The 22,792-nt window shown below is 51.1% G+C and overlaps 2 protein-coding genes across 3 annotated transcripts in view; both read right to left on the reverse strand.

Annotated features, from left to right (window-relative positions):
• The window catches only part of LOC308486285 (uncharacterized protein), a 67,329-nt gene that overhangs the window by 11,448 nt on the left and 33,089 nt on the right, over positions 1 to 22,792 (reverse strand). The window contains exon 1 of one of the 2 annotated variants that reach the window (XM_081022969.1): positions 7,746 to 7,849. The exons of the other annotated variant lie outside the window; for it this stretch is intronic. The gene's annotated coding sequence lies outside the window, so the exon portion shown is untranslated. Of the gene's footprint in view, positions 1 to 7,745; positions 7,850 to 22,792 lie in introns of those variants that run through there. 2 annotated transcript variants of the gene reach the window in all.
• The window catches only part of LOC308486372 (uncharacterized protein), a 53,824-nt gene continuing 32,338 nt past the window's right edge, over positions 1,307 to 22,792 (reverse strand). Inside the window, exons 2-3 of the mRNA XM_081023181.1 lie at positions 6,668 to 6,840; positions 1,307 to 3,504 (exon numbers count right to left, since the gene is read on the reverse strand). Coding sequence (XP_080879307.1) covers positions 2,302 to 3,381 — 1,080 coding nt within the window. The 5' untranslated portion in view covers positions 3,382 to 3,504; positions 6,668 to 6,840 and the 3' untranslated portion in view covers positions 1,307 to 2,301. The remainder of the gene's footprint in view (positions 3,505 to 6,667; positions 6,841 to 22,792) is intronic.

Below are 22,792 nucleotides of genomic sequence, written 5' to 3' on the forward strand. Positions count from 1 at the left end.
CTGCTCTCGAGAGAGGGAGAGGCGTGAGTTGGGTGCGCTCCGCTTGCCAAGGGTTAAACGGAAACGAGCTAGATTCCTAGAGAGGAAAGTAAGACGGGGGGGGGCAGGGTCCTCCAGAGCGAAAGCCCAACCCCTCCCTTTCCTGCAAGAAGTCGGGCGTGTGGGGGTCCCGTTGGTTCGGCTCTGCAGAGGCTGCCTGGGGGCGCCTGCTGGGATCCGATGAGTCTCCTCTCTCCCAGGATAGGGCCCATGGGGAGAGCGGGGGTCCCAGCGCTGCATGGCGAGAGGGGGGCAAGTCAGGGCGGGGAGGGTCGCAGGAGGGCGGCAGCTCTGCTCTTCCTTTCCATGGATGCGCTGCTGGCCCCTTGGGTCCAGGAGCGGGGAAATGCATGCAAATAAACCCCATTCAGATGTATGGATCAGTCCCCTTTTATAACAGAGGTTGTCCGCAGATGGAAACATCCGGACATGAAATATACCCTGGTCCCTAAAATCTCACCTGTGCAAGGAAGGAAGGAAGGAAGGAAGGAAGGAAGGAAGGAAGGAAGGGGGCAGAGAAGAGCCCAGCCAATCATCTGGCTGCTGCATTTTCAGCCAGTTCCCGAGTCGCCTTCAAGGCAGTTCCACACAGAGCGCGTTGCAACCATCCCATCTGGTGCAGAGCAGGGAAGACCAGGGCCATGTCCTCTCTGTCCCAAAAGGTATGTGGGGTGGGGAAGTAGCCTGAGCTGGACATGGGCCTCAAGCGACCATGATGGACCAAGGAGTGCCCTCAAGTATTCATGATTGGGGAGGGGGAGCGTTAAGCAATGTAACATCATCATCATTACTGTTAGTTCCCTGTCTGTAATCCGAATCTCCTAGAGCAGATTACGAAATTTTTAAAAACCAATAAAACAGTTGAAAACACATTACAGTGGTACCTCTGGTTAAGAACTTAATTCCCTCTGGAAGTCCGTTCTTAACCTGAAACTGTTCTTAACTTAGACACCACTTTAGCTAATGGGGCCTCCCGCTGCCACTGCGCGGTTTCTGTTCTCATCCTGAAGCAAAGTTCTTAACCCGAAGTACTATTTCTGGGTTAGCAGAGTCTGTAACCTGAAGTGTCTGTAACCTGAAGCGTCTGTAACCCAAGGTACCACTGTACTCTCATAGAAAGGTGAGTCCTACTTTATTTGCTTTTGAGTGCACAAAGATGCACCCGTCTTGCATGCTTGAGTAGAGCAACTCCAGGGCAGGAGGAGAGTAGGGGCCACGTGTAGAGCAAGTCCCACACTGAGGTCAAAAACACACACAGAGGCAGCGGGACTTCTTCAGTAATAGTTTACTGAGCTTTCAAAGCATACAGTTCTCACTGGGTCCCCAGTGAGGCACAAAACTTAGCTCCTGAGAGCAAATCCAGTTTCGGCAGTAAAAAAATACAGCACACAGGATATCTAAGTCAGGCACACAAACCGGCAGAAGGGAGCAAGGGAGCAAAGAGGCTGGAAGGACACAGGGCAATGGATGTGTGTCTTTCGCTTCCTGTCGTCTGGGAGGGAAGTCAGGAACTCGGAATCTGCAGGGGCTTCACGAAGAAAAGCTTTCTGCCGGCTGCTTCCAGGCAAATGAGCATCCCAGAAACACAGTCTGATCTGTGGGGTGTTGCCATATCCATTGTTTTTGGAAGGTTATCACGATGTGGTCTAGAAACCAGTATAGAACATTATATCGCCCTGCCCTAATCCTTACTGACCACCAGCAGTCCAGATAAACCCTCACCCCTTCTCTATCAAAAGGTACTTTACATGCTAGATTATAATAACATTGTTTGACATTGCCTTCAATATTTCATTACTATGCAGTTTTACACGTAAGTACCAGAACTCCAAATACACAACATATATTAAAGACTGATTTCCTCCTGAGTTCATTTCTGTGAAGAAAAGAGTGGACTCTGAGTGGAAACCAGAACACCGTTTACCTTCCCGCTGGAGTGGTACCTATTTATCTACTTGCACTTTGACGTGCTTTTGAAATGCTAGGTGGGCAGGAGCAGGGACCAAGCAACGGGAGCTCACCCCGTCGTGGGGATTCGAACCACCGACCTTCTGATCGGCAAGTCCCAGGCTCTGTGGTTTAACCCACAGCGTCACCCGCGTCCCTGTTCCTTAAATACTCCATTATAAATAAAGCACTTTCTGTAGTCTTTTCATTCAAACTGCTTCTCCTGAGTTTGTTGATGGTGTGAAGGGTTTCAACTCTTAAAGTTCTTCCTGTCCATAAGTCTGTTGATTCTGAACTTCCACTAAGAGTGAACCTCTATCTACTTTCCTGATATTTATATGGTTTGTCTTTTGTATGAGTTTGTTGAAAAAAATCAAGGGTTCCACTCAGACTGAAGCTCCTTCCACAGTCCATACCTTTAAATGGTTTCTCCCGTGTGTGAGTCCGTTGATGTTTCCTAAGGCTTCCACTATAACTAAAGCTTTTTCCACACTCGATACATTTATATGGTTTCTCTCCTGTGTGAGTCCGTTGATGTTTCCTAAGGCTTCCACTATAACTAAAGCTCTTTCCACACTCGATACATTTATATGGTTTCTTCCCTGTGTGAGTCCGTTGATGTTGTCTAAGGCTTCCACTTTTACTAAAGCAGTTTCCACACTCGATACATTTATATGGTTTCTCCCCTGTGTGTGTCCATTGATGTCTTCTGAGGCTTCCACTTTCATTAAAGGTCTTTCCGCACTCCATGCATTCAAATGGTTTCTCCCCTGTGTGTGTCCGTTGATGTATTTTAAGGTGTCTACTCTGACTGAAGACTTTTCCGCACTCCATACATTCATATGGTTTCTCCCCTGTGTGAATCCGTTGATGTCTTCTAAGGCTTCCACTATCACTAAAGCTGTTTCCACACTCCACGCATTTATATGGTTTCTCCCCTGTGTGAATCCATTGATGTCTTCTAAGGCTTCCACTATCACTAAAGCTCTTTCCGCACTCCATACATTTATATGGTTTCTCCACTGTGTGGGTCCGTTGATGTCTTCTTAGGTTTCCACTGATACTAAAACTATTTTCATACTCAATACATTTATATGGTTTCTTCCCTGTATGAGTCCATTGATGTGATCTAAGGCTTGTATTACAACAGAAGCTCTTTCCACACTCGATACATTTAAATGGTTTCTCCCCTGTGTGAGTTTGTTTGTGCAATTTAAGGTGTCCACTCTGACTGAAGTTCTTCCCACACTCCCTGCACGTAAAACATTTTCTCTCTCTGTGAGTCCACTGGTGTGTTCTAAGTTTTGCATTGAAACAGAAGCTCTTTCCGCACTCCATACCTTTAAATGGGTTCTTTCCTTTTTGTGTTCGTTGATGTGAACTATGTGTGCTCATTCAGTGAAGCATATTCCAAATTTCACACATTTTAATGGCTATTCCTAATGAAACGAAAGGTGCCCTGTCCCCTGCAATTCTGTCTCCTCCATCACCTTTTTCAGAGTGGGCAGAAAGGAAATCCTGCTTGCATTTCAAGGAAGAGAACAAAGGGAAAAAAGGACACATCAACCGCCATTAGCACCTTTTCCTATTTCAACATTCCTATTTCCTACATTCTCCCATGTCCTCCCCATGTTCCCAATTTTTAGGAAATAAAAATGGTATGATGTCAAATGGTAGTAATGTATCAGCAACCTTTCATAATCCTCAATCATCTTTAATAACACAGCATGATCTTGGAATACTGTTGTCCTGTGGGACTGCCTTTCAAATCAAGTGGTTGCCCCCGTTTCCACCTCTAGATCTTCATGAATCACCTGCATAGTCCCACTGACCTCAGGAGGTCCATATGGACCATTTTGGGAGACTCAGGCCTTCATCTCTTCCAGGGAATGTGGTCTGGGTCAGTCAGAGAACTAGTGACAAGGCTAGGTGCTTGGGGTCAGCTCAATGGGTGCTCAGGGAAGCTCCTGTTCTTGGAGATGGACCTCTGTCTAAATGCCTCACATTGCATGGAGAGAGCAGGAGAAGAAGAAGGAAAGCAGCTGGCACATGGGAATCCCAGGCGGAAACACCCACCCCAATGGTTCTTTATAATGATGATGTGCTGCCTGATCCTGTGCTTGTCTTCTGACAGAGGACTGTCCTAATCTGGCACTGAAAAGCAGGATATTCAAGGCAAGGAGATAACTGTACTTAATGGTAGGTAGCCATATTGTTCTGACACAGCTGAAGTAAAAAAGTAATAAAAATAGTCCTGCAGCACCTTAGGATCTTGGAAGAAAAGCAATGAGAAACCTAGACTAGACAGCATCTTAAAATGCAGAGACATCACCTTGCCAACAAAGGTCCGTATAGTTAAAGCTATGGATTTCCCAGTAGTGATGTATGGAAGTGAGAGCTGGACCATAAAGAAGACTGATCGCCGAAGAATGGATGCTTTTGAATTCTGGTGCTGGATGAGATTCTTGAGAGTCCCATGGACTGCAAGAAGATCAAACCTCTCTATTCTGAAGGAAATCAGCCCTGAGCGCTCACTGGAAGGACAGATCCTGAAGCTGAGGCTCCAAGCCTGGCATGCTCTGTTCAAGGGGGTCACGGAGAGTCGGACATGACTAATTGACTAAACAACAACAACAGCAACTTAGGGACCAACTAAGTTTGTTCTAGGTCTAAGCTTTTGTGTGCATGCACACTTCTTCATATAGTGAAGGGTAGTGGGAGATGGAAGTAGGAGTACCCTTCTGAGAAAAACCCCACCCCACCCTCCCACGATATACAAGGGTCTGGTGACATCTGTGTCAGTGTATCTGAAGAAGTGTGCATGCACACAAAAGCTTATACCTAGAACAAACCTAGTTGGTCTATAAGGTTCCACTGGACTCTTTTTTAATTTTTTATTTCAAGTGCGTCAGACCAATACAGCTACCTACCTGAATCTAGCTGTCATGGGGTGTTGGGGAGCAGTAGTTCCTTTGGTGGGGGACATGTCCTGCACCTTCTGGGGTCATTTTTCCACCCTTGGTGCCCACCCTGCACTCAGCTCTCACCTGTGGCTTCCAGAAGCTGTCAGCATGCAACAGGGGTTCAAGCAACGGCTTCAACCGGCTGGCTAAACCAGGTGAGGAAAGCTGATGGGTCTCAAATCCTTGGGGGGCTGGGGAATTCTGCTGCACCTGAAGTCAAGCCCTGGTGGATGGAGAGGAGGAGAACAACCGTGAATCCCACAGTCCAGAAGGCAGATTCTGCCCGTGCGGAAGAGGAAAGTGAAGGGCAGGTGGGGCACATCCACCTGGAGGCTTGTTATCTAGTCCCAAGGTTAATCTGACCTTGAACTATATATAAATTACAGTATTGAAATGCGCCTGCTCCCACTTCCTATTCTGATATTACTCTACTCTGCTTTTCTGTTTCTTATTTGAGTGCTGTTTTGGTTTGCTAAGTCAGGGTTTTACTGTGAGTTACATTTTTGCTATTTTTGGGCTCCTGTTATGCTTATCTGTCTTCAGTAATAAATTTCTCAGATGAATTATTATTTTTCTGCCTCTTAGTGTTTTCTCCTACTCTGCTATCTATTCATCGATCATTATGGAGGAGCAAGATCTGCAACCTAAAGCCCTCCTCAGCCTCGGCCCTGTGGACCTCAAGGAGCATCTTCACCCCCATCGCTCAGTCCGGAAAGGGAGGTCCGCCTCCAAGGGTCTTCTGCTGGTTCCCTTGCTGTTAGAAGTGAAGTTCCAGGGAACCAGGCAGAGGGCCTCCTGCCCCATGGAATGCCCTCCCTTCCGAGGGCAAGGAAACAGGCAACCATCTGACATTTAGAAGACAGCTGTATCAGGAGGTTTTTAATGTTTGATGTTTTACTGTCTTGTATATGTACTGTAGGGACGCAGGTGGCGCTGTGGGTTAAACCCCAGAGCTTAGGACTTGCCGATCAGAAGGTCGGCGGTTCGAATCCCTGCGACGGGGTGAGCTCCCGTTGCTCAGTCCCTGCTCCTGCCAACCTAGCAGTTCAAAAGCACATCAAAGAGCAAGTAGATAAATAGGTACGGCTCCGGCAGGAAGGTAAACGGCGTTTCCGTGCACTGCTCTGGTTCGCCAGAAGCAGCTTAGTCATGCTGGCCACATGACCCGGAAGCTGTACGCCGGCTCCCTCGGCCAATAAAGCGAGATGAGTGCCGCAACCCCAGAGTTGGCCGCAACTGGACTTTCCGGTCAGGGGCCCCTTTAACTTTACCTATATGTACTGTAAGCTGCCCAGAGTGGCTTGGGGAAGATACTAATAGTATAACATCTAGAGTGGTACCTCGGGTTACAGGCCCTTCAGGTTACAGACTCTGCTAACCCAGAAATAGTACCTTTGTTAAGAACTTTGCTTCAGGATGAGGACAGAAATCCCGCAGCGGCAGCAGGAGGCCCCATTAGCTAAAGTGGTGCTTCAGGTTAAGAACAGTTTCAGGTTAAGAATGGAGCTCCAGAATGAATTCAGTTCTTAACCTGAGGTACCACTGTAATATTATTATCATCTTGTGATTTTTTGTAGTTATTTTGGAATTCGTACTGCAATATTAGCTTACGAAATGTTATGGGTGGAGAAAATCACAGGGTTGCTGTAAAATATAATCCCACCCAGGAAATCTCATTCACATACAGTCTATAATTTTGGGGATGTCACACACCTCACCTGTGCTAATACTGGCTGTCTTTGGCCTGCACAGGCACACCCGGTGTGTAGAGCCTCCAGCCACAGGCACTGTCTATCCTGAAAATGGCTCCTTTGACTGGGAAGATTCATGCAGTTGCTGTCATCAGATGATGATGGGTTGTATCTCGGCTTGTCAATCACTCTGACATTGCCTACAAAGAATAGGGGGAACAGAAATGCTTTTGAGGTGCAACTTCTGTATCAATCCTGAGAGCCATTCCATGGACTCTGCACCCCTTTTTCTGATGACAGGTGTACATTATCCTCATCCTCAGTGGAAAAGACATTAAAGATGGAAGCCTGAGAGAGAGGAAAAGGTTTCTGGCTGCTTCCTGGGTGGGATTGCGGAAACCAAGAGCCGCTTCTGAGAAGGCCTCCCCCCTCCCCCCTTCCTCTCGGGATTTCCTCTCCTCTCCAGGGGGACCAATGGGTGGAGTGGGCAGAAGCGCTGCGTCCGGAAAGGGCAGGGGCTTATGAGGTGAAAGGAGGATGGAGGTTGCAGGAAGGAAGGGGTGGGGGGACATGACCCCCACATTCCAGGGATCCCTCTCTGGTCGCCTTGAATGGGGGGTTGATTGCTGGGCGGGAGAGAGAAGCTAAGGCGGCCCCTCCGGAGATTCCCAGCGCGCGCCACAATGTAGAATTCTCCCCAAAGACTGGTCTTCCTATCTCTCCCCCCCCTGCTGCCCTTCTCTGACCCAGGGATGCTCCCCTCCCTCCCCCATTCCTCGACCCCCTCCCTTTCTCCCGGAGTCTCCCCTGCACCCAAAGGCCCCCTTGGCTCGGGTCACCCCTCGCCCTGCGCGCCACACCTCTCCATTCGCAGCCCCCCCGACAGGAGCAAGGGAGGGACGGGGGTCTCTATCCAGGCGCCTCCCTCACACCTTAACCCTTTCTGGCCTGCTTCTCCGCGCCCCAGGGAGTCCTCATGGGTGGGCGCCCCATCTCCGCCCCTTCGCAGCACGCGTGCCGGGATCCAGGCCCCACGGAAGGCGCTTTGGGGAGCTGGCGGGGTCTCTGGGTCCTCTTCTCTCTCCGCCCCCCGCAACCTCTTTACCTCTTTGTCCTCGCTCCCGATTCTCCTTTCCTTTCCTGTAACATCCACGTTGGGCGGGGATCCTCCTTTGCCCATCCTCCTCCCCTTTCCGAAAGTGCCCCCCCTAGAGCTACGGGGCAGAGCGGCAATCCGGAGTGGAAGCTCTACTTTACTTGCGGGAGAAGCAGGCAGGTTGGGAGGGGGGCTCCCCCCTCATTTCCTGAGCGAAGCCGGATTGGAGGAGGAGGAAGAGGAGGAGGAGGAGGAGCAATGTATTGGGGGCGGGATCTGGGATTGTGTGGGCGGGATGAGAGAAGGATGTTCCGGGAGGGGAGGGAAAGTTTTGAGCGGGTGGGGGGAAGGAGGAGAGGAAATCCCCCCCCGTCTTCCTTCTGGGATCAGGAGAGCGGGGGAGGGGCTGATCCTGACAATCCAACAGCGAAGTCACAAAATGAGTTCTGCATGGAAATCAGATCAGACTCCGAGTTCATGCTTTGGCAAAAGTCTGTCCGTCAGGATGCCTGAGGATTCCTGCTCGCTGCCTTTTCCTGGCCAGCCTGAGAGATCACTGGAAAGGGTGAATTTCTTGACTCCAGAATCCATCACCGCAGACCCGTGTTACGGAAAATCTGGGTGCGGGGTTACTCTGCCACCCAGCTCGTCGGACCAAGTCCGCGGGTCCCTGCGGAGGAAATGAGCTCAGCCGGACACAGGAGCAAACTGTGAAAGATCCGAGTTAATTGGGCAACAGGTTCAAGACGTGATTGAACCCCGAGAATGGGGCGACATAGACTTTTAAAAGTTCCCTTCGAGTCCCATAATACATTGCAAGAAACGTCATGAATACATTATGGGGAGGTTGGGTTTTCTTGGATTGCATCATGAATATATTACAGAAAGGTGGGATTTCACGGATTAGCGTTTCAGGGAAGGGAGGGGGAGTATGCAGAGTGAGAGATATGCAAAGATAAACACTTCCTGAGTACCGGTGATGATGAAACAATAGTCCAGATATGCATCGTCTGCCACCTGGCATTGCCCGGAGGAAGGGCTCAGCAGAACGATCTGACAGGATTAGGGTCTTCCTGAGTACGTGACCTGCCGCTTCGGGGATTATGGAGGCAGGGGTAGCATCATGGAGTCCAGGGGGAACTGAGTCGAACGGTGCCAAGATAAGGGAAATCGGAGTTATGGTTGATTTTATATTAATTTCCAAAAGTTTCAGTCCTTTGCCGGTCAAGTGTGTATCAATAGATACATTGTAGCAAGATTTTGACAGTTTTACGAGGTCGCTGGTTTCAGTTCCATTGTTCTCGCCGTGGGGGCTGTCATCGGCTTGTCAAGGGGTTAAATGAGGCGTGCAAGAGCTAGCTGAGCTAGTTCTGCAAAGGGAATGCATTGTTCTGATTGGCTAAAGCGCAGCCATAGGAATAAGCGGGGATACAGCAACACACGGTCTACTCATAATAGGTATGGAGCGTGAATAGGCATAGCAGAGAAATACGGAAATACATTTGAGCTTATTTCGCTCATGGAAAGGAAGGGAAAGAAGCACTTTATTGGGGTCTGGGGAAAGTGTGGTGCTTGTGAGACATTGTGGGAGAGGGCTCTGTTGAGGTCATTGCCTCGGACCCAGTGGTAGCAGAGGAGAGTATGCCCCCCGCCTCCCCCTTCCTCCGTATCAGTCCCCCATTCGGAGATAGATTTGCATTAAAGTTCTGTAAGAACTTGCAAATCCTTTCTCCGCACCCTAGAGTTCAGTGATCTCATATTCCCCTTCTCCCAGGTGTCTCATCCGTATGTATTCTGGGAAGGTTGGGGTGCTTTGGGAGCGAGAGTATGCTCTAAGGGGAAATGTGGCAGGAGGGGTCGGGCAGTGAAGGAGAGAGCAGCAAGGGGGAATGCAGTGTATAGCACAGCAGAAAATAGAGATGCAGAGAATGACAATAAGAACGGTAAAAAACATAGCTTTCAACAACTGTCGGAGCCATCCTAGTTTGGGCAACCATCCCCACAAGTCCACATCGGATAGTCCCTCACGCTGTATATCATTCAACCTCCCTGCCAGTTCGTGGATATTGTTTAGATGTCCGGTTATGTTCAAGGATTGATCAGTCACATATGTGCAGCATTCTGCGCCTATTAATGCACAGGTGCCTCCTTGACTGGACAAAAGGAAGTCTGTCGCAATCCTAGTCTGTAAGCTCAACTGTCTTACCTCGGATAATTCCAACATGAAAGAGTCTGTGATCTGGGTCGCCTCCTGCATGAATTTAAGGAGGATGTCAGTGAGCCGAAGAATGTCCACATGGTTTGAGCTGGCGCCGTAGGCGGGGAAAAGTGCTCGGCCCACGGTCTCTCCATTTGCAGCGACGTCGGATAGGTCTGACAGTCCTTTTTGTTCCCTTTTGTTCCTCTGCCTCCCAGGGGGCAGGTGTGGGACCACTCTGATGCCGGGGACGATGTACCCTACGAAGCAGGACCCTGACATATGTGGGCTCACCCAGGTATATGCGCGGTGGCCACATACCCAAAATAAGCCGCTGAGATAAGACTCCATTCTTCCCGAGGCAAAAGCTTGTAGTAACAGAGAGTCAGTGTGTTGAGCTTGCCAGGTTGGAGGGTGTCCAATAACAGTGGCCCAGGCAAGAGTGAGATTTCGGAAAACTCGGGACCCGGTCGTATCGGTGACAGTGACCTGGGCAGTGGGTAAAATTTCTAAGTTGGAGGTGCAGGTGCTGGACCCGATGAAAGTACCTTCCCCGGTGAAGGTTCAGCAAAGAGGTCCCTTTGTAGGGCCAGTGAGGTAAAGGTACTGGTGGGTCAAGTTCAGTGCAGTTAGATTCCAGGAGGCGACGTCCCCAGAACGGAACTGTTCTATGGTTACCGGGACCGGAACGAGGGGGAGACTTTGTTGGAGGTGGCTGGGTGCATGGGCGCAGATCCAGCATTCTGGGTAGGGCGCCTCCTTAGCCACCTGGCTAAGGAGTTTGATGTAGGAGTTCTGTTCCCAGGAGGAGAGGAGGTCTTCTCCCGGGAGGGAAGGGTCAGTGCCGAGCTGACGGGGTGCCATGCCAAGTGGGTGAAGTGGGTCGGTGGTGTTGAGGAGTCGCCTGTCTTTGGCTATGCCACCACACCTCAGGGGCCCAACGTTATCCCACGTGGGGGAGCGCGAGGGATGTACTGGATGGTACCAACCTTCTAGGAATTCCGCTCCTCTCCAGTCGTGGGTGACTCCGAGGTTCCAGAGGCAGCAGAACCTCCTTAAGCAAAGTCCTTGAAGTTGGGTTTTTCGGGGTTCCGGGGTCATGAGGAGGCATTGGAACCCGAAGATCAAGTTGTCGGAGGGGTCGGTTGAGTCGGTGTAGGATTGTGTGGCTCCCCCTCTCTCAATCTCGGTCCAATTGGGTTTCCTCAATAGTTCCCCGTTGCCATAAAGGAAGTAAGTCCCGTTCTTACAGTTGAGGCGGTGGTAAGGATGGTCAAGGGTGACGGCGGCTGATCCAATTCGGTGTAGGTTTTTGTCCCGAATGAAGAGTTCCCAGTATTTGTTGTTAGTTAACTGGGGTACGAGGGAATGGCGTAGCAGTGTTCGAGATTCGGACAGACAGAAATCAAAGTCCCCCATTCGGTCAGGATTCGACTTTCCACCGGTTTCAACTCGGTGGTAGTCTAAGAAATGGTAATTCGTGGGTAGTCCAGTGCAGTGGTCTGTTGGCATGACTGAAGATTGGGTCAGGGTTCTGAAGAAGAGGAAAGCGAAGAGGAAGTTCATGAACGGAGTCTGGGGATGGCAGGGCATAGAGGCATCAACAGATTCGTCAGAAGGAGAAAGGGATGTTGTCAAATGAGCTGTCAAAACGCGCTGTCAGGGAAGCTGTCAAATGAGCTGTCAAAACACGCTGTCAGGGAAGCTGTCAAATGAGCTGTCAAAACACGCTGTCAAGGAAGCTGTCAAATGAGCTGTCAAAACACGCTGTCAGGGAAGCTGTCAAATGAGCTGTCAAAACACGCTGTCAAGGAAGCTGTCAAATGAGCTGTCAAAGCACGCTGTCAGGGAAGCTGTCAAATGAGCTGTCAAAACACGCTGGCAGGGAAGCTGTCAAATGAGCTGTCAAAACAGGCTGTCAGGGAAGCTGTCAAATGAGCTGTCAAAAACGCGCTGGCAGGGAAGCTGTCAAATGAGCTGTCAAATTCGTTTCAAGCGTAATTTGATAGCGTTGGGATCTGGGACGATCTCGGATGTCCAATTGGGTTGATCTGTGTCTGGTCTGGTCTGTTGGGCCCGATTCTGACCCCGATCTGGTCCAGTCTGTTGGGCCCGATTCTGACCCCGATCTGGTCCGGTCTGTTGGGCCCGATTCTGACCCTGATCTGGTCCGGTCTGTTGGGCCCGATTCTGACCCCGATCTGGTCCGGTCTGTTGGTCGTCGTCGATGTACGAAGTTGGTGGGGTGGGCGGGGTCAAAAAGGTGAAGTCCTCGCCGAGGTTTTCTTCCGTCTCTTGAGGAGAGGGTACTGACTTACACCTTGTGTGGTGTAGCCACGAGTTCTTCTCCCCTACTTTCACGGCAGTTGGTGATGTCAGGAGGATTTGGTAGGGACCTTCCCACGCAGGCTGGAGGGGTTCCTTTTGATAAACCTTGACGAGGATCCAGTCGCCGGGATAGAAGGAGTGGGCTTGCACGTCGATGGGCAGGCTCTGTCCTTCGATGGCCGCGTACTGGTGGAGGCGCTGTAGCTGTGTCTGGAGCTGAATGACATAGTTAGTAAGTTCTGCTTCCCCTAGTTCAAGCTCCGAGAGCGGAAATAGTTATAGACGGGAGGGGGTCTCCCAAATAAAAGTTCGTATGGAGATAGTTTCAATGGTCCAGTTGGGGCACTTCGTATATTATGGAGAACCAATGGGAGTGCATTTACCCATTTTAGTCCAGTGAGTCTGCAGAGTTTTCCGAGTTGTATTTTAATTTCTTGGTTCATGCGTTCTACTTGGCCAGAAGACTGTGGGTGATAGGGTGTATGAAGGTTCCATTTTATTTGTAAGGCTTTTGCCACTAATTGTACTATTTGAGCGGTAAAATGGGTTCCTCTGTCACTGTCTAGGCGACGGGGAACCCCAAACTGGGGAATGATGTCTTGCAGGAGGGCTCTGGCTACTACAGAGGCGGTGGGTTTCCTACAGGGAAATCCTTCTACCCAGGAAGAGAGTTTATCTATTATAATCAGGGCATGTTTGAAACCTTGACAGGGCGGTAGGTCGATAAAGTCTAGCTGCAGGCTTTCAAAGGGGACGAATGCCCATAACCTGGCCCCTGGTGGCGCTCGGGGTTGTCGTTTGGGGTTAAAGGAGCTGCAGGTAATACAGTTCTTTGATGCTGTTGTGGCTGCGACTGCAAGGCCCGGTGCGTACCAGGACCTCTTAACATGTTCTATCAGCCTCCCCTTTCCCCAGTGTGTTTGTTGGTGGAGAACCCTCACCAAATTTGAAACCCATGTTTTCGGAAGGACGGGTCTGCCATCGGGGAGGACCCAAACATCATTTTGTTCAACTGCACCCACAGAACGCCAGAGAGTCTTTTCTTCCTCAGGGGCCTCCTTGTAAATTTGCGTGGGATCTATGTTGAGTGGGATTTGTAAAGCTTGAAATTCTGATTAATTGTTTGGGCGGGCGGAGCGTGGCCGACTGAGCCGCTTTATCGGCTCGTCTGTTGCCCCTTGAGACTGGATCCCTACCCCGGGTATGCGCTTTACAATGGACAACTGCGATTGCGGTAGGCAGGTGGATGGCGGTCAGTAGCCTCTCTACTAGGGCAGCATGCGAAATTTTAGAGCCAGCAGCAGTTAAGAAGCCTCTTTGTAGCCAAATCTGGCCAGTGGTGTGCACCAATCCGAAACAATATTTACTGTCTGTGTAGATGGTAGCCCTCTTGCCTTCACTGATTTCACAGGCGCGTATGAGTGCTATTAATTCTGCAGCTTGGGCACTGTACTGTGGGTTGATTGGGTTGGATTCTAAGACTTCAAAGTCGGTAACCACGGCGTATCCCGTTTTCCTCTCCCCTTCTACAACCTTTGAGCTGCCGTCTGTGTAGAGTATAAGGTCTGGGTTTTCCAAGGGTAGGTGATCTAGGTCTTCCCTGGGTTTCTCGGCTTGACGGACTATGGTGGTGCAGTCGTGGTGTGGGGTCCCATCATCGGGGAGAGGCAGAAGGGTAGCTGGGTTAAGGGAGTTGACTCGTTTTATGGTGACGTTTGACGGAGTTAATAGAAGGGCTTCATACTTGTTTAGTCGGGAGTTTGAAAAGTGATGACAGCCTCCCAGAGTTAGGAGGGTGGAGACGGAATGGGGAACATGAACGATGATTTCGTGTCCTAGGACGGTCTCTTGAGCCTTTTCAAGGAGGATCACTGCGGCGGCTATAGCCCTTAGGCAGCTTACTGCCCCCTTTGCGGTGGTGTCTAGTTGTAGACTATAGTATGCCACAGGTCTCTCTTGGTCCTGGAAAGGCTGAGTCAGTACCCCCGAGGCTACCCCCATTTGCTCATGGATAAACAAGTTAAAGGGGATTCTGTAGTCGGGTAAGCCTAGGGCAGGGGCGGACCTTAGTTCTCGTTTTAATTGTTCAAAAGATTTATATGCCTCTTCTTCCCATATTAGGATGTCTGGGTGATCTTGGCGGGTCATAGCGGACAGTGGTTTTGTTATTTCGCTGTAACCCGCTGTCAGAGCTGCCCTAGGTCCCAGCTCACAAAGGACCAACGCCACTCCGTTGTTATATACAAAAGTCTTTATTGAAGTTCATTTTCGTTATCACAGCCGCAGCGTGCAGCTCTACGTCTGAAACTCTAGACCGCTGAAGCTCCGTCTGAGTCTCCTCCCCCCAGACACCAGTTTAAGACCCTAGCCTTGCTCCACCTCTTCCTCCGCTCTTTCCTCCTCTGGGTCCGCCTGTCAGCTGGGGTCTCGCCCTTCCTAGACTCTTCTGACGCTGATTCCCCTGAGTCTTCTCCCTGCTTCCGGCGGGCTTTAGGACCTGGTTCCCGATCCGGGCTTTCTGCTGTCCCGCGCGCCTGTACATTTGAACTTGGCGCGCGCGCGCAGCCGGTAACCTTCCTCCTGACAGTTACACTGCTCCTGTCACTGCTTTCCCCTTCGGGAAGGCTGGCTGGACTTGACCTCCCCTCCGTTCCCCCACTCTCCGACAGAGGCGTGGTCAGTCTCGACTCATCTCCTCTCCCTGCTGGAGGAGCCGTTGGACCTGACACTTGGGACTCCTCCCCCCCACTACGCTCTGGTGGGGAAGCTGGCCCTGATCTCCAGCTGCTGCTTTGGGAGTCGCCGCTGGCCCCCCTTGCCCTGACCATCGGCGCCTCCTTCTGGGAATCTTCTGATTCGCTGGAGAAACTCATAGAATCTCTCGGGTCACTGTCATACTCCCCTATGCTGACCTCAGATCCTTCCCCTTCCCTCTCCATCTCCTCTCTCCCCTGTGCCTCTGTCCCTGAGCCCCTGACACCCGCGATCCAGGCTCTGCAGAAGCCAGCCATTCCTAGAAATCCCCGTAGTTGTCGCTTGGTTTTGGGGAGGGGGATTTTAGTGACTGCTTCTATCCTATCCGTTGCTAAGCTTCGGGTGCCTACTCCTAGGATGTGCCCGAGGTACTTTACTTCTTGCTTGCAGTATTGTAGCTTTTTTGGTGACACCTTGTGTCCCTTTCTGGCTAGCTCGGCAAGGAGATGCTTGGTGTCCCTTTTACATGCTTCCTCGTTAGTGGGACAGAGGAGTAGGTCATCTACGTAAAGAAGGAGAGCGGAGCCAGCAGGGAGGTGTATATCTTGCAAATCTTGGTGTAGGATTGCCGAAAAGATTGCAGGCGATTCCACGTACCCCTGGGGTAACCTTGTCCAGGTTAATTGGCTGGGTCCCCAGGTGAAGGCGAAGAGGAATTGGCTAGCTGAGTCCAAGGGTATGCTAAAGAAGGCGGAGCATAGGTCCGCAGCAGTGTACCATTTAGTTTCTGCTGGTATGGCGTTCAAGAGGGAGTTTGGGTTGCCCACTACTGGGTGGCGGGGTATTACAAATTGATTCACCAGTCTCAAATCCTGGACAAAGCGATATCGGACTGGGGCTCCTTCTGCGGATGGTTTCTTTACTGGGAGTACTGGTGTATTGCATGGGGATGCACAAGGAACCAGGATCCCCTTCTCGAGGAAGTCCTCTATCATGGGAGTTAGTCCCTCGATGGCTTCCTTGGGTAAGGGATATTGCTTTGTACATGGAAAGGGCAAGTCAGTTCTGTAGGTAATTTTTACTGGGACTGCTGATATTAAGAGGCCCACTGAGGTTGACTCGGTGCCCCATAGGGAAGAGGGTAAATCGTTTTCCAGCTCAGGAGGGAGTTCCGAAAATTGCCTATCTGTTTTTGCTTCCTCTATTATTCCCTGAAATGCGGGGATGGATTCTTCAGGCATGTATAAATAGATACCTTCTTTAGAACATTTAATTGTCGCATTTAACTTACAGAGTAAGTCCCTTCCGAGGAGGTTTACCGGGCTGCTAGTTAAGAGGAAGGTATGCTCGGCCAGCAGCGGTCCGAGGGTAACTTTAGTTGGACGTGATAGTGGACAAGTGCGGGGTATCTCATCTAGACCCATAACTTTTTTTGTTTCTGAACCTGGTTCCAGGTGGCTATCGGTTAAAGTGGAATATGTGGCTCCGGTGTCCAATAGACATTGATAAGGATGGCCATCTATCTCTATGGTGCAAAATGGGTCTTCGGAGGATAACGTTAGGACTGGACAGATGGTTTGGGTTTGGTCAGGATCCCCTTCTGATTGTCAATAAGCCTGTTGATCGTCCGGGGGGGGGGTTGGTTAGGGGGGTGTAAGGGTGGCGCGGTGGCGTTCGTCCAAGGGTTGGTGGATGAAGTTATTGCTGGCATTTGGGTCCTCAGTCCTGATAGAGGCCTTTGGGTTTTAGTAGGAGCATTCGGAGGCGGTGGGTTGTAGGGGGCAGGGGCTGCTCAAGGGACATAGGGGATAGGTGGTTGGTTTCCATACCCGTGGGTCGTGTTGGGATGCGGTACTTCGTAAGCCATGTTATTGAGGTAGGGGCAGAACTTCTTTATGTGTCCCTCTTCCTGACAGTAAAAACATCCTCCTGCGGCGGGTCCCCAAGGTCTATGGGGATTGGAAGGTCCTCCTCCCCGGACCCCCTTTCCTCGACTGAAACTCCTGCCCCTGCCGTAGTTTGGTTCCATGCTAAGGGCAAGGATCTGCTCCGCTTCAGGCTTGGGGTCCTTTCTCTTCCTCTCGTCTCGAGAATTATAGACAGATTTAGCGATGGAGAGGATTTCACTAATGCTTTTTCCATCATACCCTATTTGTAAATTTAGAGCTTTTCTAATATCGGGGCAGGTTTGGTCCTTAAAGAAGCCTTTCACTATGACCTCGTGTTGGGAGTTGTCTGGATCGATCCCTCCCCAGGTCTTGATAGCTGATACCAGCCTGGTATAATAGTCGGATGGGTGTTCATTGGCCCCTTGTAATACGGTCTGGACTTTCGTCCAGTTGACAGTACGCTGTCCAGCAGCCTTAATGCCGTCTAAGATTGCTTTCTTAAACAAATCTAAACACCAGGTCCCATTGGTGGTATTATAATCCCAGGTCGGTTCGGTGCGCAGGCATTGAGCCGTGAGTGCCTGCACCCCTTGCGGGCGTCCTGCCTGGTAGTCCGGGAGTTCAATCGCCTCTCCGGCCTTGGCTAAAATATCCGCCTTTTTGGCTTCGTTGAAAAGGGCATTCAGGAGAACGTGAACGTCTGGTCAGGTCAGCTTGTGGGTTGAAAAAATAGCGCTGACCTGGCGGTGGCACTTATCCAGGTCATCTCTTAAGGATGGCATTTGATTTGACCAAGTTACCAGGTCTGCAGTATAGAATGGTTGGTGAGTGTATACCATCCGAGGGGGTCCATCCGGCTGCAGGGGTTTGCTTGGACGTCCCTGGGGTCTCTTTGGGTTTTTCTACGGGGCTAGAGTCTTCTGGGGTAGCATTCTTTATTTCTTTGGCTCACTGCCTGGTAATTCTCTGGCTCTGGCCCCCCCGTGCCCCTGGTTCCCCTGTCCCTCCATCGCTATCTGAGTCCTCGTTCAGGGCGGGTGGAGTAGTTTCTCTATAGTAGAAGGGGATGAGCGCTCTCTCCATAGAGTCATCTACAGGGTGTCCTTCGTAAGGGGGGGGGGCAGAGGCTGCCTTCCATGATTTAAGATAGGCAGTTGGTAGGTCGTAGCTCCCTTTGGAACTTGGAGCAGTCCTCTGACCGTCTCAAAGGCGGCTAGGTATTCTAACTGATGGGGCTTCTCCTCCATCAGTTATTTCCTTAGATGTTGCAGGCGGTCCTCATTAAAAGAGCCTCCCGTTGGCCAACGTAACTCAGGTTTCACGGAGGCTGTGCCGGCTGGCCAGGCTTTTCTACAGAGGTCCTCTAACTTCTGTCTCGATAGCAATTTGTGCCCGGGAATAGACCTCCAATAAGAGATAACAAATTCGAGAGGGGAGTCGGGGTCCCTCTGGGATTCAGATGGCTTTCTGGAAGCCTTCCTCCCGGAGCGAGCCAGCTCATGCTTAGAAGCTTGGGTACCCATTTTCGATTTGCGCTTGTCTGGGTAAAGAGAAGGGAGAGGGAGATTGTCAAGGGTGCTGGGGTTTATTTGGGTATGCTCTCTTTAGCTGCTTGGCAACTTCGTAACGGGGTTTTCGTTTAGAGAGCTCTTCCTATCTATTTTCCCTTTTTTCCCTTACTTTATTCAATTTCCTGGGGTTTCCCTCCCACTCTGCCAAGTCCCGCCCAATTCCTCTTGAGCTATCCCTCCTGGCAACCTCCTACCTATCGTCACAATCTCGGGAAAAGGGGCCCTACTGGACGCCCGCACTGTGCGGTGCCAGATCGGGTGATCCCTTGATAGAGTTTTGAGCGGAAAATCCCCCTTGCTTTCGGAAGCGGGCTCACGCACGGTACACGTGTTACGTGGCCCGACCGGTGCGGCTGGGATTAGTTGATAGAAAGCAAGACCCATTCCTGCCCCCTCCGTAAGGGCACTCGGGAAGTTCGGAAGGAGAACTCCAGTCCCTTGCTTTCAACTGAGATGCCCGTTGCGGAGAGTCGGCTGTCTTTCCAAGCCGGGTCTCTCCGTCTTATTTTCGGACTCTCAATTGGTGCGGCTGACTGGAGGGTTTGAGAAAGAGATAGAGCTCAGAACCCCCCTTTCGGGTTGAGCGGCGGTCCGTGGTCTCTCTTACTAATCGGACCAAGAGAAAAGGTAAGAAGGAACGATAGAGAGGAGGGCAGAGAGTTCAGTTGCCAGGAGATTTCCACCCCTTTTCCACCAGTGCACTGGACTTTCCCTATACACACGCGTCTTCAACGTTGATCCCGGGATTGATGAATAAGCCGGCTGGATCCCTTTGCTCCCCGGCTGAACTCCTAGAGCTTCCAATTACCGCCCGGAAGGTGGCCGGAGGTCCAAAAGGGTCTTCTCAGGCAAAATGGCCCGGAGCCGGCTGAAGATTTCGGGGGCCCCAGTCAGCAATTCGGGAGAACCGCCAGCCCCACATTGGGCGCCAAATGTTACGGAAAATCTGGGTGCGGGGTTACTCTGCCACCCAGCTCGTCGGACGAAGTCCGCGGGTCCCTGCGGAGGAAATGAGCTCAGCCGGACACAGGAGCAAACTGTGAAAGATCCGAGTTAATTGCGCAACAGGTTCAAGACGTGATTGAACCCCGAGAATGGGGTGACATAGACTTTTAAAAGTTCCCTCCGAGTCCCATAATACATTGCAAGAAACGTCATGAATACATTATGGGGAGGTTGGGTTTTCTTGGATTGCATCATGAATATATTACAGAAAGGTGGGATTTCACGGATTAGCATTTCAGGGAAGGGAGGGGGAGTATGCAGAGTGAGAGATATGCAAAGATAAACACTTCCTGAGTACCGGTGCTGATGAAACAATAGTCCAGATATGCATCGTCTGCCACCTGGCATTGCCCGGAGGAAGGGCTCAGCAGAACGATCTGACAGGATTAGGGTCTTCCTGAGTACGTGACCTGCCACTTCGGGGATTATGGAGGCAGGGGTAGCATCATGGAGTCCAGGGGGAACTGAGTCGAACGGTGCCAAGATAAGGGAAATCGGAGTTATGGTTGATTTTATATTAATTTCCAAAGGTTTCAGAACTTTGCCGGTCAAGTGTGTATCAATAGATACATTGTAGCAAGATTTTGACAGTTTTACGAGCTCACTGGTTTCAGTTCCATTGTTCTCGCTGTGGGGGCTGTCATCGGCTTGTCAAGGGGTTAAATGAGGCGTGCAAGAGCTAGCTGAGCTAGTTCTGCAAAGGGAATGCATTGTTCTGATTGGCTAAAGCGCAGCCATAGGAATAAGCGGGGATACAGCAACACACGGTCTACTCATAATAGGTATGGAGCGTGAATAGGCATAGCAGAGAAATACGGAAATACATTTGAGCTTATTTCGCTCGTGGAAAGGAAGGGAAAGAAGCACTTTATTGGGGTCTGGGGAAAGTGTGGTGCTTGTGAGACATTGTGGGAGAGGGCTCTGTTGAGGTCATTGCCTCGGACCCAGTGGTAGCAGAGGAGAGTATGCCCCCCGCCTCCCCCTTCCTCCGTATCACCCGTTTCACTCAGGCCTAGAGATCTGCTCTTTGGACCAGTCTACTTGGAACACCAATGGATCATATAGATCATCAATGGATCATCCATGATGTCATACCCATCTTACGTGGGGGGGGGGCCCTCAGGAAGAATCTCCCGCCACGTGACTTGGGTCAGACAGGGCTGCTGTTTTGCTCTCCGTACTATTTCAGCTCAGGTTTTACTGAAATGGGTGGATTCATTGAGGAAACGGGGCTATGCGAAAGCATCCGTTGTAAAGAGGCAAATGTGTATACTTTGTTACCACCCAGTGAGTTGTGTTGCAAACAAAGGCCATTTGCAGAAAGGCTCCTATTGTATCACCTGCGGCTACATGCCGGAATTTGGGTCCTTTTGTGGAAATGTGTCTGTGTAAATGCACTTATCCCCGTGCATTTATAATGGCATGACATTAAATCCCATGAGATCCACAAGCACCAAAAGCCCACATAGGAGTCCAAAAGCACAGAACGAAGCAGCCCTTTATCTCTGTGTTGTTGGCTATGAAAAGCTGGGTGTCCAACAAGAACAACATGTAGAAGAAGAACAAGAACATTGTCTCTGGGCAGCTTCCAAAAGAATAGAAGAAAACATGACCCAACATGAAATATTAAAAGTTTCCCGATACGGAGCTGCTTTCAGGCGTCTGTGGAGGTTTATCTCCTTGACATCTGGTGGGAGGGCGTTCCACAGGGCAGTCACGACAACAGAAAAGGCCCCCTGTAACCTCACTTCTCGCACTGAGGGACCTGCCAGAAGACCCTCGGCGCTGGACCTCAGTGTCCGGGCTGAGCGATGGACGTGGAGACGCTCCTTCCCTTCTACTGGGCTGAGACCATTTGGGGCTTTCAAGGTCAGCACCAACACTTTGAATGGTGCTCGGAAAAGGACCGGGAGCCAGTGAAGATTTCTTAGGACCCGTGTTCAAGGGACAGCTGTTAGGGGGCCGTTCAGCTGCTCTCCAAAACTGAATGTATCCCTTGCCGGAAGTAATCTCCTGCTCCGCCTTCTCGGGATGCCATTGGTGCGCGATGCTCCGGCTCTCGAGAGAGGGAAAGGCGTGAGTTGGGTGCGCTCGGCTTGCCAAGGGTTAAACGGAAACGAGCTAGATTCCTAGACAGGAAAGTAAGACGGGGGGGGGGACAGGGTCCTCCAGAGCGAAAGCCCAGCCCCTCCCTTTCCTGCAAGAAGTCGGGCGTGTGGGGGTCCCGTTGGTTCGGCTCTGCAGAGGCTGCCTGGGGGCGCCTGCTGGGATCCGAAGGGGTCTCGGGTCCAGGAGTGGGGAAATGCATGCAAATAAACCCCATTCAAATGTATGGATCAGTCCCCATTTACAACAGAGGTTGTCCGCAGATGGAAACATCCGGACATGAAATATACCCTGGTCCCTAAAATCTCACCTGTGCAAGGAAGGAAGGAAGGAAGGAAGGGGGCAGAGAAGAGCCCAGCCAATCATCTGGCTGCTGCATTTTCAGCCAGTTCCCGAGTCGCCTTCAAGGCAGTTCCACACAGAGAGCGTTGCAACCATCCCATCTGGTGCAGAGCAGGGAAGACCAGGGCCATGTCCTCTCTGTCCCAAAAGGTATGTGGGGTGGGGAAGTAGCCTGAGCTGGACATGGGCCTCAAGCGACCATGATGGACCCAGGAGTGCCCTCAAGTATTCATGACTGGGGAGGGGGAGCATTAAGCAATGTAACATCATCATCATTACTGTTAGTTCCCTGTGCTCGGAAAAGGACCGGGAGCCAGTGAAGATTTCTTAGGACCTGTGTTCAAGGGACAGCTGTTAGGGGGCCGTTCAGCTGCTGTCCAAAACTGAATGTATCCCTTGCCAGAAGTAAGGGCATAAACCTCTCCTCCTCCGCCTTCTCGGGATGCCATTGGTGCGCGATGCTCCGGCTCTCGAGAGAGGGAAAGGCGTGAGTTGGGTGCGCTCGGCTTGCCAAGGGTTAAACGGAAATGAGCTAGATTCCTGGAGAGGAAAGTAAGATGGGGGGGCAGGGTCCTCCAGAGCGAAAGCCCAACCCCTCCCTTTCCTGCAAGAAGTCGGGCGTGTGGGGGTCTCGTTGGTTCGGCTCTGCAGAGGCTGCCTGGGGGAGGTGCCTGCTGGGATCCGGTGAGTCTCCTCTCTCCCAGGATAGGGCCCATGGGGAGAGCGGGGGTCCCAGTGCTGCATGGCGAGAGGGGGGCAAGTCAGGACGCGGAGGGTCGCAGGAGGGCGGCAGCTCGGCTCTTCCTTTGCATGAATGCGCTGCTGACCCCTTGGATCCAGGAGTGGGGAAATGCATGCAAATGAACCCCATTCAGATGTATGGATCAGTCCCCTTGTATAACAGAGGTTGGTGGCGGACAGAAA

Source organism: Podarcis pityusensis (genome assembly GCF_964106645.2).
Source record: "Podarcis pityusensis genome assembly, chromosome: 10".
NCBI lineage: Eukaryota > Metazoa > Chordata > Lepidosauria > Squamata > Lacertidae > Podarcis > Podarcis pityusensis.